The following is a 16,364-nucleotide window of genomic DNA, read 5'->3' as shown; positions in this document are numbered from 1 at the left end:
AGCTTTATGTAGGCTATCAAAAGTTACTCATTTACCAATTTATTTTAAGTGTTTTAGGAACCTTTATTATCTTTTTTGCACCATAAAAGCTTCTAATAGCAGAGAAACTGCTGTACTTCTTGCTTTGTAGCCTGGTTAGTTTTTGCTTCCTCAACACAAAGTTGTCCATTAAGTAGAATGTTTAGAGTTAAAAAGAGAACAGCACCATTATTTTCAGCCTAGTGTTGATTGATATTTTTTCATACAACCATCAGTCCAACACTTGTTACTAGGTGTCTACTTACTAGCCTACAGTAACAGACAGGTTAATATCTGCTGTTGGGGGGTGTAGCAGAGAGTAAACAACCCAAACTGAGTTCATCTACTCATTATTTGAAGAGTTTACCACCAAATAAATTGTGTCAAGCTGATCTTAATTCGATTAGAATAGTGGACTTTCAATTTAGTTTAGAAAATTCATTTTTCGCAATCATTTTTTGTTTTCTCAAAAATAGTTTTTTTAAATGTGTTGACATAGTATGACATACTAAAATGTTTATTGAATTCCATGTATTTAACAATTATTTAAAGGGACTGTTTGTAACTTTTTAAGTGTATAAATGTACCGGGTCGGGATCCCATGCGCGTTCGCACATGCGCGCTCGCGTTTGGCTGGAGTCACTGCTCCTGTGCCTGCTTGCCTTCACTCACACGTTCTCGCTGTCTCGCTCCACCTCTAGACAAGCATGCGCGCTCACTCCACACTGCAGAAGAGTTCGCCGTTTTGAGCGATGCTCGTTCATGTCTATTTAAAGTGCGCAAGCGCGAGCCCAACGCTGACTTTTGTTGACTTAAAGGGACTATTTGTAACTTTGTACGCGCATTAAATGTAGCGGGTCGTCACACATGCGCGCTCACATATGCGCGTTCGCGTGTAGCCGCTGTACCCTCCTCCTCTGCCTGCTCGCCTTCACTCAGACAGCTCAGCTCACTCCACCTCTAGACGTGAACGCGCGTTCACTACACACTGCAGAAGAGTTAGTTTAGCTCTGAGAATATCTAGTGAATGTACAGGGGACGTTTGTGCAGAAATAACTGCTGCAGCTCCTCCAGACCAACAGAGGTTTTCCGTGTCTTGTGAAGTGACGGAACTCTACAGAGATTTACGTTGTCTTCTCGTTACCGACCGGGTGCCGGTGTCTCCTCTGCTCTCTCCGGCTGTGGGCGGAGAGAGCAGGGAGACACGCTGGAGAGCCCCGCTGCCTCAGCCTGCACTTAGGCAGGAAAAGCCAACACTAGGATCAGATCTAAATCATGTTCATGGAGAGACCTTCGTCTGGTCAGCTAACATTACTGCCAAGCAGCTGAAATATAGAGTGATATTGTGGTTTTAGCTGACTTGTGTCGCCTCACTGTTTTGAGTGATGCTCGTTCAGGTATATTGAGAGCGAGCAAGCGCGAGCCCGACGCTGACTTTTGTTGACTTAACGGCCACAGGTGTTGCTGTTAACAAGCATTTCTGAAAGTTAAAAATAGTCCCTTTTTCATAAAGAAAAAAAAGAACAAGAATAAAAAGTCAAACTTAAACTAAAATTATAGTAAAACAGTGTGAATAAATCTTTTTCTGAAAAATGTTTCCATCCATTAATTAACCTCCCCCTTGTTTTGTTTTTCCATGTTTTCCCCCTCACATTCCTTAAATGTATTGCATTTCCTCTTTCCTCTTAGACACGCCCCCCAGCGTGCCTTCTTCAACGGACGTCACGCCCCTGCGTCACGCCGTGCTGACGTCACCGCCGAGCCACGCTGCACTGCCAATCCTAAACAACTCTTTCCAGAGAGGAACTCCACATCACAACCAGTCAACCACCGACGAGCTGAGATTTAACCAAGTAGACCGAAAACACCAGCCGAAAACCTGACGAGGACTTAGCGGAACGACTTAGTGCTACTTTTGAGTGTGTGTAAGTTAGTTTAAATCCTCACTTTATATATTTTTCGCTTTCAACGGTCGTCTCTTTTTGTTTGGACGTTAAGATGAGGAGTCTGCGGTTATTGCTGCTCGTCGGGCTGACGACTCTGTTTATCACTGAACAAGTAAGTAACTTTTCATTTCACTTTCATTTAAATGTTGAACAACTAACCTTATATAAAACCTGACTATATAAAAGCTCGATAATATCTTATCTTTTAGAGAGAAAAGACTAACTGACTTGAGACTATTTAGCCGTTGAGATACATTTCGAAAATGCGATTAACGTCTAACTTTGGTCAGTTGAGTTTGTCCGTTTCTTATTCAGGCTCTAACTGCAGATAGACCAACGGTCAGCAACCGTTACTATCTAAAGAGACGTTTAAAAAAAAAAAAAAAAAAATCTGTCTGGAGCCACAAAACATTTGATCATTGTGATGAAGGAAACACAGTTTATAGTCTAAGTATATAGTATATCAGTCTAATGCAGTGAGGGCCAAAGAGCAAATGTACTATGGAGTATAAGGGCCACATTGAGGGAAAAAACAGCTGAGATTTACAGAATAAAGTCATAATATTACGAAAATAAAGTCATAACTTTCCAAGAAAAAAGTCATAACTTTACGAGAAAAAAGTCGTAATATTACGAAAATAAAGTCATAACTTTACAAGAAAAAAGTCGTAATATTATGAGAATAAAGTCATAACTTTACGAGAAAAAAAGGAGTAATATTAAGAGAATAAAGTCATAACTTTACAAGAAAAACATTTTAATATTACTTGAATAAAGTCATAACTTTACGAGAAAAAAATCATAACTTTCCAAGAAAAAAGTCTTAATACTACGAGAATAAAATCATAACTTTCCAAGAAAAAAGTCGTAATATTACGAGAATAAAGTCATAACTTTACAAGAAAAAAGTCGTAATACTACGAGAATAAAGTCATAACTTTACAAGAAAAAAGTCGTAATATTACGAGAATAAAGTCATAACTTTACAAGAAAAAAGTCGTAATATTACGAGAATAAAGTCATAACTTTACGAGAAAAAATTAAATAACACGTAAAATTACTACTTTATAATGTTATGACTTTATTCTCATAATATTACGACTTTTTTTCTCATAAACTTATGAAATTTTCTCCATTTTTAAAAGTCCACAGGGAGCCACTGGAGAGGGGCTAAAGAGCCTTTTTTTGAAGCATAATCTAATGGTATCTTCCAGGAAGCAACAGCAGAGATATGTCACACTACGTACTGATGCAGGCATTGGAGCAGTTAGCAAGCCAGGGTTTTTACTGATATTCACCCACAGACTACTTGTATTCAAGCCAAGTTCAGGCGTCCAGTTGGTTTCAAGTTCACACAGGGCCACAAGTCTGTTCAGCCTCTAACTCACAGCTTTGACATTTAAAACCCAAACCTCCAGACCTGACCTGCATTTCCCACCCACCCACACAGGGCTTGTGTCAAGTTTTAAAATGTCATTATCTGCAAGATGAAATGCTGTAAGAGAAACTAATGAGTATTTAACTGGGCTAAAAAAAGCCAAGAATGATGAAATCCTACCTGACCTGACAAGTCTGACTGTCGGTATGTAGATATGCAGGGCTCATTCTAAGGTAACAAAAACACAATTATTCTTAGTTTCAGGTGATTATACACTAATGAAAACATAGTTATGAATATTATATTCCATTTCTGCTAATAGATCCCCTGAAATATTACACGCTGTTGCTTTAAATGTTTTCATTGAGGTTCCGCCTTTAACATTTCGAATACTAATAGCTTTCATGCAAATAGGACAGCTTGATGACAGCTTTCAAGTCATACTCTTGAAAGTTCCTCATTTGTTCAGACCCTTTATTTTTTGGGCACACGTCAATTTGAGATACGTCACTCACAGTAACAAAGTGAGACACAGTATCAAAACAAAACTGTCAATATGTCTTTTAAAGACAGGAATAATTGCTGAGGTAGCTCAGCCATTGTTCCGTCACAAATGTCTGAAAATGTTGTCCCGCTTTTAATCAGTTATGCTGATAATCACATCAAATATTAGATTATCATCTGATAAATCCTTGTTTTTTAGAGGACTACATGTTTCAGGAAGTCCTTATTGTCTAACTGGTGGTACACTGTTGCACGCATAACCTCTAATAAAGGCAAATTCTTACTAACATACTGAGCATAGAGGACATAACACTATAAACTTTACCATTCATTTGGCTCACAAGAAAAAAAAGGAAATTTTACACACACAATAAAATACAAAGAGGAAAAAAAACATCTCATGACGAGGACAGTGCCCACAATATACAGAAAGCTACAATTAGTGCCAAGGTGTGCATCTCTTTTGTCTGATGTCCAGTGTTCTTTGTCTTTTCAGTTCAGTTATAATGTGTTTGAAAAACCGCATCACCAGAGATGGTGACACACCTTGTCTTCCATGTCTTTGTCACAATTGTACATATTATCATCCAATATAATTCTTGCTGCAGTTTGGCTAGATTTTCTAGAAAAACTCATAAATACATCACTGTATTTTATTTTACATTAATATTATAAAAACAATTCCCCATACACCTCTAGACCTCTGGCACTCCAGAATTAATTGTTCAATAGTTTCATCTTCATCACAATTATCGATATGGCACCCTTTCGTTTTAACAACTCCCCTTTACCACTATCCGAACTGCTGCTGGCTGATACAAGCCACATAATGTCTTGTTTATTTTCTGATAAATTCTTACTAAATATGTTGTTAATACATACCTGGGATTCAGATTCATCTAGGTTCTTTTATGGGAAAACACCACCATAAAAGTTGTTTCACAGTTTAACATATATATTATATGTATATATATTTTTGCTGGATATTTCAACCCAATCAATATTTAAGAGTGTGACATTTGTCACAAGATCACTATAAACAAGTTTGTAGTACGGTACAGAGTTTCTCCCTGTTTTTCCCCTCCTCTCCATGTGTGTCTATTGTAAAGCTGGAAAACACTTGGAAATGGCAGGCTAAAGCAGAGCTCTGTGCATTGTCTCAAGTGCAAAAATATCCTGGTTGCATGATTTATTTACTGTTAAAGTCCCAAACTAGAGCCAGGGAACTTCGCCACCTCTCCAGAAATGCGTGATATTTAGGATTTATGGACTGTATATTGTGAGAGGGAGAGAGCTGAAACCTGAGACTGTCCTGCTGGATGTGTGTAGCCGAAGCTGGCAAGGCGGTAAACATTGGCTAAATACTGAAAGAGTTGTGGAGACAAAGAGGGAATAAATACAGTTTAAATTTGATCCTACCTATGACCCCATGAGTTTTAATCTGAGAATAGATGTGATTACTGAAAAACAACTTTAACTGCTAAAATTGTCCTCTTATCATCATGTAATGCACGTCATACTTTGCTCTACACATGCTTTGATTGATTCCCTGTTTCATCCCACTAATACACAGACTCCAGTTCTAAATTGCTGGGCGTGATGGGTTACGACATATATTCAAACAGTCTTTTTCTCTGAGTGTGGCTGTAGAATTACTGGTTAGTCAGTCAATGACGTTGCTCACATCTAAAAGATGAATGTTGAAACAGGCTCGTGACTTGGTGAGCCGGTAGTTGTGTCATTTTCTGGATGGGTGACTCAGAGTGAGTCCCACTGGACTAGTCCAGGCAAGCATATACCTGCGTGGGTTTACACACCCAACCATGAGTAGGCGAGAGGAAGCATGTGACGCCTGCTCTCCATTAATGGTCATTCTCACAGTGCTTCTGAAACAAACAGATGACAGAAAAAATAAATACAAATAAATTATCTTAATGATGATAATCCATGAATGTAAAAATAGTAGGTGGACATCCTTAGCTGTGGAAAATTGAAATACAGTGTGGTCTCCCTGAAGTTTCATGTGCCCTCAGTTTATCAGCTGCGCAGTATTAGTCACGCCACTGTTCTCATTCTGTCTGTCTAACAGCATCTGATTTGCTGCCGGACTGTTTCCATGACATTATTGGAACTTTGTTGGTTTTATGTCTGACATGTACATGTACAGCTAGACCTCAAAAGAGTTAAACAAGTAAAAGCAGAGCTAACTAGTTTTTTTTTACAATGAGAAATACCAGTGAGGTTTTCACCACATGTTTTAAGCCTCTTAACTGATGAAAATCGTATCTTTTGCCAAATAGTGTGGGCTACGACCTTTAGTTTGGGGTCAACAGATTCAAATAACTGTGATACACATCTCAATTCAGGACATTGCAATATCCTCAATGTGTAAGACAAAAGCTGATACTGTGTCTTTCTTTTATACCCATGTGTTTTCTGTTAGGACTGCAACTAACGATTATTTTCATTGTCAATTCATCTATCGATTATTTTCTCTAACAATGGATTAGTTGTTTGGTCTATAAAATGTCAGAAAATGGGGAAAAATGTCAATCAGTGTTTCCGAAAGCCCAAGATGATGTCCTCAAATGGCTCAGAGATATTCAGTTTACTGTCATAGAGGAGTAAAGAAACTAGAATATACTGTATTCACTTTTAAAAAGCTGTAATCAGAGAGTTTTGATTAATTGATTAATCGTTGCTGATCTACTCTCTGTACAATCCTACCAAACTCTGTCCAGGCCAAAAGAGTTGTAACAAAGATGTAAGTAATCTGTTTACCCTGAATTGACTCCCGATTCTTTTATTATCAAATATTTTGGCCTTTTGAGACTGCTGTTAACTAAACGGACACCTTTGATGTTTAGGGGCTCAAACATTTTATGATTCGTAGCTTTGGTCAAACATCCACCTCCTCAAACACAGCGTTTGTGCGCTGCTGCTGCTGCTATGTGCATGGTGATGACAGGTCAGCTGTGTACTTTTGGCTGTTACACAACCTCACTCTTGACCTGACCGCTCTCTCATTATCATTGACTTCCAGTTCATTGGGGAAATATTTCACTGTAATAGCTATTAATCCAGTGGACACAAAAAAAATATGGATTTGTTGATTCCAAGATTTGATAATGCTCTCACCTAAACACACACACATAATGCTGTTTCCAGAAAAACTGTCTTCACTTGGACAAAGCACTGGGATACCAGATGGTTACTGTACATACGGCCTGCGTGAGTGAGCTATGTGTTTTCCAGATGTGTGTAACCTCTGACTGACTGAGTCAAGTCTGCCAGTAAATCCTGATGCAAAACTCACAGACGTGACATTGTCTGCACACGTGTTTGCGAACACAATCAATTCGTCAATCAACAGAAAATTGTAGAGCTGCAACAATTAATCGATTAGTTGTCAACGATTAAATTAAACGCCAACTATTTTGATAATCGATTAATCAGTTTGAGTAATTCTTTAAGAAAAAAAAGTCAAAATTATCTGTTTCCAGCTTCTTAAATGTGAATATTTTATGGTTTCTTTACTCCTCTATGACAGTAAACTGAATATCTTTGAGTTGTGGACAAAACAAGACATTTGAGGACGTCATCTTAAACACTGATTGAAATTTGTCACCATTTTCTGACATTTTAATGACCAAACTATTAATCGCGAAAATAATCGACAGATTAATCAACAATGAAAATAATCGTTAGTTTCAGGAACTTCCAGTCCTAGAAAATGATTAATTTGGGAATTTGTGATCGTCACTATGTCCTCGCATTTTATTAACTAAATGATTAATTGGGTAAAAAATGTGATAGATTTATTATCAACATGATCATTTATAGATTAAAAAAAGCATAATTTTGTGAAGATATGATCTTATCATGTTATCCTTCACACAAAGCTCTGTTTGAGTTCTGTTGTATTTCTCTATTAAAGCACCCTTTAATTCTAAAATGAGTTCGTAAAGTTTTAGTTTTATACATATGAAGAGTTTAATGCCAATGAAACACAGTTAACTAAACATCAGTTTGATTATTTCATGTACATCTACCATATTGTCATATTTATTGATAGAGTAATAGTGATAATGATAATGACTTCAACCACACAGCCTAGCCCTATATTGCTGTGTACGTGATGTTGTTTAAAGTCCATGTACGTGGTGTTTGGCAATCCATCAGCAGCACCTGAGGTCACAGTAGTAGTGGTAGTAATAGTAGTAGTAGTAGTCGTAGTAGTAGTTGTTATGGCCTTAAAAGGTAATCCTGCTCATTTCAGTGTTTACATTCATTGTGTGCCTCCTTCACTGGGACAGTCCAGTCAGTGTAGACATGAACATGAGCTGCTCCCTTTCCAAGCTATCAAAGAGACCAGATAACCAAGACCAGTGATGTCCAACCTGGAGCTGGGAGTTTGACAAAAAATGTCTGCAGCAGTTCCAGTTTTGTGTGTGTGTTTCTGTGTGTTATCGTTTTGGCAAGCACAGCATCTGCTTTTGTAATCCCGGGTTGAAGACAGCAAGAATGCCAGAGCCCCTTCTGCTATTTTAGTCCTCTGCTGTCTTTTGTAAATTGATGTTAAGGATTTTCTGTTTGGCCTGTTTCACCACAATGTGAACACAACATCTGGTTTATTATCTCAAAATGGTTTTCTATTGTTGTTACATTTCAGTTAGCTTGACAAAAAAATATCAGGAGTCACAAAGGAAAGTGAGCTGAAAAGTCTGTCTTGAGCCTCGATCTTCAAAAAGAAATGAGAAGCAACTGGCACGTTTAGGTGAAGTGCTTTGGTCTGATCTGTATCACCTCTTGTGCCACTTCTCACTTTTTGGGTATTGTGCCAAATGAAAGGCTAGTGTTGACAGGGACAGCTATAGAATTGAGTTATCCCTTTGCTTCCCTCAATTGTGAATATTTATTGCACTAAAAGATCCTCCTCCCATGTGTCACCATCACCTGTTTTATTAAAAAAACATACCGTACGGTCCCCTTCTATCTCATTCCCTTCCTTTCTCCAGTCTCCCTCCTTTCTCTCTCTCTCTCTCAGCACCTGTGTTAGTGGGAAGCATAGTATACATACCAGACATATTTCAGGCCTCAATGGGCCATATTCATCCATGTCTGTGCCTATGTATGTGTGTGTGTGTGTGTGTGTGTGTGTGTGTCTGTCTCGCTGTCTCACTACCAACATCTGCTGAGCCATTCCTCTCTTTTTGAATTTCAGACTCATTATCAGGCTGCTTTCTTTGATTCATGTGGGTTTTTTCCTAGTTTGCCTGAGCCGTTTGGTATATTACCGTCGTTCTGAAGTTATTATTAGCTTGTTTTTATTCTGCTTCAGACATTGAGACGGTCATATTTCAACAAGCTGGTTAATAATTTCATCTGTAGCTCATTTATTTGGTTGGAGTTTATAGTATCAGACTTTAGATGACGAGACAAGCATGTTTGGGGTTTTCGTCACACTCCTTTGTGCAGTGTTTGGGTTAGTGGGAGGTTTTCCTACGCTACAATCTTATATATGAAATGTTTTTTCCATGTGTGTGTCCACTTCTCTGTTCTGTGTGTTGCCTTTGAAGCTGTTCTATCTCTCGCTCCTCCACTCAAACTCAGATCTCTGATCTCTGTCTGGCTCTGTGAAGCATCAAGAATTACTGCCACCACACATGAAATGAACAAAAAAAAAAGCAGCCTCCATCTACTGTGCATGTTACAGTATGGATGCAATACACAATTTGCTTGAACTCCCAGACGCCAGTGAACACTCTGGCATATTTGGCCAGCATAGGTCATTGGCTGTGAGGGGTATTGTCTTACTCCCAAACTGTGGAGACGTTCACATGTGTTTGATTAGTGGAAGGAATTCTGCAAGTGTGAATAAAGGAGATCTATGTGTCTCCTCTCCTTTTCTCTCCTGCTTGAATCATAATATGTGTACTTTTTTTTTCTCTCTTCCAGCTCTTTGTCTCCTCCCAGGAAACCTTTAACACGACAGATGACCTGTACCTAGAGGTTCGAACGTCGGGTGGCATCCCTATAGATGATGAAGATGGTGACGATGGCGGCTCAGGCTCTGGATCCGGAGACTACTGTAAGGAGACCACTGTCTTCGTTTTGTAATTGTTTTGCAATTGTATTTGGTTGCAACAACACATTGTTTGTTTTAGCAGTTAAATATATAAATGAATGGTTCTCACATACATCATCATTTTTGTTGAGTAAACTTAACACAAAGTGAAAATGTATCTTGTGGCCTTTCTGTTTTCTTTTTCAAATCATAACTTCAACGATCCAGGGTTTCCCAAAAGCATCTAGACTTACATTGGGACTGAGATCATCTTAGTCTCTAAGTGCTTTTGGGATACAGGGCCCAGATTTCTGTCTTCAAATGTCCTTACCATACAGGCAGTTGGTTTTACTAAAGTTTTCCTCATCTCACGGAGTGTTTCCTAATCCACTCTATCCACTCATTTACAAATGTCTGACAAATGAGCAATACTGTAGACACGAGTGCTTGTACATTCAGACACAGAAGCACTCACTCACAGTGTGCCAGATGTTTGTCCTGAGGTGATGTGGAGTTAGCCACGTGAGATTTTATTGGAAGCGCACAGATGTCCGATAATCTCTGCCATCATTATCAGTGACTCACCTTAATGCCCTCGGTGAATAATGTGTTGGAACATTTAGTGAAATCAAAACTGAAAGTAGAATTCCAGTAAGCTATAAAACTCACAGATTGCATTCCTCCTGCATGTAAAAGGAACTGCTTAATTTAATTAACATCTTGTGGGGCACATTTTAACATTGTGTCATCGGATTAAAACCATGTATCTAGAAAATGACAACAAGAGCTGCCCTGTTTTTAGCTTTGTGGCAGTTTAGTGTACATTTTTAAATGATTTATGTATCTTGTGAAGTAGGAGAATTTTCTCAACCCATAAAGTAACACTTAATCATCTGACAAAAAAGATATTGACAAAAGTGCCAAAATTGGTTTATAACACTATTAATCACATGCAGTCTGTTTATAGGTAAGGACAAATCAATGCAAAAACATTTTTTTTACTCCAAAATCAGTAATGGTGTCCGGTTGCAAGGAAACTTGCTCTAAAGTGTTAGAATTTGTGGTGATTGTTTTCTCTATCTCAGTTTTCAGCAACTTCACAGTTTCAGAGGAGATACCTGAGAGGTTCCCCAACGTCTCTCAAACCACAGTCTCCACAGTAACCGTTCCAGCTCAACCAGAGCCAACATCAGTCTCTCCTCAGGACACGTCAGCCACAGCAACAGACAGCAAGGATCCATCAACCAGAGTGATGGACACCGAGACCACGCCGTTCATACCACCTAATGGGAACAACGGTGACGAGGAGGTAGAATATTGCTTTTCATTTTATACAAATCCTTGTCTCAAAGTTAGATCTTTAATGAGTTGATTGCCAAGATAAACCACTAGTAATATACTGTAGACTATTTAAAAGATTAAACAAATATTACAAACGGTGTACTATATATCCAATATATATTGGACATTGTTAATGATTTACAGACTTGCATTCAATTGCGCTGTTGATTTCCAACATCTGTATGAACCAAAGCCCTCCCAAGAATACATCCATTATATGCATTTTGACTTATGATGTGAGATGAGAGTTGTTACATTGAGACTGCTAAAAATAGTTATTCTTCTGTAACATGTAGTAATAAAACTTTAAAAACTATAAACTAATATTCATAACTATGTTTTAATTCGTGTAAAATCCCCTGAAACTAAGAATTGTTGTGTTTTCGTTAGCTTAGAATGAGCTGTTCATATCTACATAGGGAGCGGGACCTCTTCAGAGTCCGCCATGTTTCTCCGTCATGTTTCTACAGTAGCCAAGAACGGACAAACCAAACACTAGCTCTAGACAAAGCCTTTCGCATTTGTTTCGTTACCTGAAAGCCACCGTAGTTCTCCGACACGCTTGTGAAACTGCGGTAATGTGAGCCGCCGTCTGACTTCTGTTGCTCCTTTTGCTGTGTTCTTATGGTAAGGATGGCCTCTGAGCGAGGCGAACGGCGTTACTACGTTTTGCGCTCGACGGTTCGTGTTTCCGCAGTCTTGGAAAGGGAGGAGTGAGTGGAGGGATACTCAGCTGGTTGCAATCTGCAACCACACCACTACTTATTTTCATTTCATGGTTTTTCAACCAGAAAATATTCAAAACCACATTATGCCTAAAAAAATGTTCAGCCCTACTTTGTTATCCAGTGCATCATGCATTTAACTAATAATGCATATATTTCTCCAGGTGGCGAGCCCAACAACTGATTGGTTCACACAGAGCACCAGTCCCAACGCCCCCAGCATGCCTCCCAGTGAAACCAATGCTACCAAATTCAGCATAGACATCACTGTAATCAAAGGTGCCGACGAGGACAACAGTCTTCAAACGTGGGATGTCTCGACACCCAAAACCCCTGAAAATAAGATCATGTTCGAAGAGGTCGACAATGAACTTGGGACAGGCAATGAGCGAAACAGCAGAATGTATGATCAGGACACTCCTGAAGAGGTGACCTCTGAGAACATGTGGGAGAGGACGGAAGTGCTGGCAGGTAAGGACAGATTTCCACTAAGCTTTACTGCATCTTTATTGACTAAAGACTAAACAGATAAGAGTTTTTTTATGATAAAACATAATTTTCTTTTAGTTGCAAAATTTGCAAGCAGGTTATTTTCTGTTGATGTCAAGCGCTTTTAGAATATTGAGATTTTGGATGTATGCATATTTGCCAAATATTGTGAAACATTTGCAGCAAGTGTGGCACACTGTCAAGAAAATATATATATCAATCTGTCCTTATGCCCTCTCCAGCGGTGATAGCATGCGGAGTGGTTGGATTTCTCTTTGCTGTTTTCCTCCTCATCCTCCTCACCTACCGTATGAAGAAGAAGGACGAAGGTAGCTACGACCTGGCAGACACCAAAGCTTCCACGACAGCCTATCAAAAAGCACCCACCAAGGAGTTCTACGCCTGAGCTGACCAACAGGGACTTTAAATGGAGTCTGTCTGTCTCCCAATCAGGACTAAAAATGGATCTACAAACAACTGAAGATGATTCCTTTTGATGAAGTTTGAAGTCATTCAACCTCTGTTCTTCTTCAGTGCTACCACCATTTTTTTTTTTTTTTTATCTTTCCTACCTTCCTCCTCTGCTACCATTTTACATCTTGCTATATGGTGTTCAGTGTTTGTGAAGAAGGCAACAAATAAGACTATTAAAATACATTCCTATCATTCCTTCAATCCTGGGGAAGGAGTTAGATATTAAATACACATCCTAAATTTAAAGAAGGGAATCTTTTCTAGAGTATCGCGATGGATCACAACTGTTATAGTCTTGGAAAGTAATCCACTTCAAAGTACTGAAAACACTGTGCCTTTAGACCCGCTGAACCACACTGGGCTGAACTTGGTTCTGCATTACAGACAGATCGATTGTCCCATTTAGCAGAGCTACAGCCTGAACTTGCCCCAGCTCGGCTGAACAACATTGAGGAAGTTCACAGAAACATATGAATAGCCTTAAGGCATTTTGAATGCTGTTAATTGAAACGGTACCACACATGAGATTAATATTACAAAGGGCCTTCAAAAATGTAAACCCTTTTCCCTCTTATTTGAGGTCAAATTTTCTCAGTTTGTTAACATTTTTCATTGTTACATTTCATTTTCTGTACGCTTTCTTTGCTGAATTGAATATTTTTGTGTTGTTATGAGGAATGAATATGTTTTTTTTTTCTTTCATATGCTGTCCAGTATTGGTATGAGAGATTTTGTTACTCTGCAGGTACATATTTGTGTTGTTTTTCTCACAGATATTTGACATTTATAGAACTGACCAAATATAAATGTGCTTTATTTGTCTTTTGGAAAATTATTTTTAGTAGCTTTTTCAATGTGTTTTGATGTTTAGAGATTTATATTTCCTTAATAAGCCATTTTTAAAAAGAGATTTCCATCTTTTCATTGCATTCATACATTTATGTAGACCTTGCATTCAACATTGGTAATATATTCAAAACTATTTTATTTGGTGGCTGAGTGCAGCGAGCACGTGGACCAGAATTGCTAAGGGAGAGCCAAGGCTAATGACTATAATTCAGAAACCGTAGAAGTGACCAACGTTTTCTGAAGCGGCCAAAGCACATTCCTCTCTGACTGTCAACTGTATACATCTGCTATAGCCAGTTTCAACTTAGAGGGACAGGGACAATGTAACTGACAGGACGGTAATTTATTCATTACTTACTAATTACTTTTTAATTAGCTTTAATATAAGATAGCTTAAGCAGCATGTCAGGTTTTAAATGCGTGTTTCCTAATTATCAGTTTACCTCAACCAGCAGACCAAAGAAGCTTCAGTGGGATCTTCTGTAGACTTTTAGAGCTTCAGTGAGGATACAGGAGGCTGTTAACAGCAACGACAACAGGGGGGGTTTCCCTTTTGATAGCACATACTTGTATACAGCCTGTTAACTATTTTAGTGAAATATTGCCCTATGTATAGTCTGTGATGAATTTTATCACCAGCTACCTACTGCTTATTATATGTCAAAGAACAATACTTTTCACATCAGCTTCTTATTGGAAGGGGGGGACACGTTGTCTTGAAGCAGCTCTATCTGTGGCCTTACAAGCTCTGTGAAAAGGTCAAATAAAAGATATTTTAAACCAACTTTGCTAATCCAAATGGCTGGGATCAGAGGTCGACACATACAGAGAAATGGGGCTAAGTGGTTTTTAAACTATGAGTAGACCTGTCCCCTATCCACACATTCTCATTGACATGACATTTGTTTTTATTTCTTTTGCTCTGACTTTTTTGACTTGGAGTTTAATGTCGCATAACTAATGTTAAATTGGTAAAGGGCATTTCCTTATAGGATTGTAATGGCTGTTTTTGTTTGTTGCCCCCATCTGTTGCGGCAGTTTTTGTGTCTTTTAACAGTTTGATTCCCTTCATGAGGCAATGCAACATCAGGGAAAGTTAGTCAGTGAGGCTACGTTTATTTTTTATCCTATAGTCAATGCTACTTAATGATATAATTACTTTTGCCATAATAGAAAAGACTATTTTAAAGCAATTCTAGATTATCTGAATGCAAACTACCTATTCGCCATGGCTGGAATAAACATGACAATCTTATTACTAACCAACTGTGACTTACTGATGTCAAATGTCAGAGAAATGTTTCACATGAACCCCACTCATAGAGGGTCGGGACAACGGGTTAGCACTCGCTAGCAATCCACCAGATGATGACACACAATAACCTTTCTCTTCTAGGATCTCTGTAAATGTATACAGTATGTTGATGATACTAATGTATTAATTTATACTTGCTTAGACTATAATCCAGGTTAATATGTCAATGATAAGTTAATCGAAGCCTCTTTGTGCCTATACTGCTCTGTTTTGTTTTTAAATATTTATGGTTTTAGTGTATTTGACGAGTCTTGGTTCAATTCATTTTCAATGTATCAGTTTTCTAGCTTTTTTAGAATACTTTTTTTTTCATATGAATGCATTTAATAATAAGTTCTTTGTAAATATATTGAAGCTTTAATTTTTATCAAAGTTGAATATGAATTGACTGAAGCCTTGATTTTAACAAATAAACACCTACTCAATGGTGGGACCAACCAAAAATCAGTTTGCAGATAAAATTGTAACATAAGCACATGAGGTGGCCAATAGAGAATTGTGTTGCTGAAATGGTGTATCTGATAAAGTTCACTACTACATAAAAGATGTGGCTTTAATGCAATTCTAAAATTGTCTGTTTGTCATTTTTGGGCTTTTGGGATTGGTCTGAATATAAGATCATACATTCCTACATCGCTCTCATTCCCACACATCCACAGACAGCACAAGACAGATGTATTCACTCAACAGCATGTGTGCTAATGTTCAACAACCTCTTACTTTCTGCCTGTTTATTGACCTGTTTCCCTTTCATTCCCCCTTTCTATCTATCTTTCTCTTACACAAAATGTGTGTACTTTTTGGCCTCTGAGGCAATAATTGTATGTCTCCACACTATTTTGGCAAAACCAAGTCCAGATTCTTCAGTAAGTCCTCTAATCATTCTATACAAATCCATTCTGTCAATAGATGAAAGCTCTGACTGGACGCTTATAGTTTGTTATGACACCTTGTGCAAATGTTCCTACATTGAAAGGTCAGCTGCAGGTAAAAACACTCATAGCTTTTGTTCCATTGTGTGCACAGTAGCGCAGAAAAATTTCTCCTCTCAGCCTCAAGAAACATCCTCTTATAAATGTAGGTGCCAGAAAGAAAAAAAAGAATTCAAACCACTGTGTTAAACTAAGCCAGCAGCATGTGAATGGAGCCAAATGGTCAACTGTTTTCCAGAAACCTGATGATGCAGAGAAGAAAACACAAATGGCAGATGAAAGAGGCTGGTAAAAGACATATATGTAAAACGCAAATGGCTGAAAGT

The 16,364-nt window shown here is 38.2% G+C and overlaps 1 protein-coding gene across 1 annotated transcript; it reads left to right on the top strand.

Moving 5' to 3' along the window:
* The first annotated feature begins 1,796 nt into the window (after positions 1-1,796).
* LOC141779365 (uncharacterized) lies at positions 1,797-15,676 on the top strand. Its single transcript, XM_074654156.1, has 5 exons — positions 1,797-2,076; positions 9,805-9,937; positions 10,999-11,222; positions 12,144-12,450; positions 12,711-15,676. The coding sequence occupies exons 1-5, from the start codon at positions 2,017-2,019 to the stop codon at positions 12,872-12,874; spliced, it is 888 nt and encodes a 295-aa protein (XP_074510257.1). The 5' UTR covers positions 1,797-2,016; the 3' UTR covers positions 12,875-15,676.
* Positions 15,677-16,364: the final 688 nt, after the last annotated feature.

This window comes from Sebastes fasciatus, chromosome 12, assembly GCF_043250625.1.
Source record: "Sebastes fasciatus isolate fSebFas1 chromosome 12, fSebFas1.pri, whole genome shotgun sequence".
Classification (NCBI taxonomy): Eukaryota; Metazoa; Chordata; class Actinopteri; order Perciformes; family Sebastidae; genus Sebastes; species Sebastes fasciatus.
This window is presented reverse-complemented; position numbering and strand designations above follow the sequence as displayed.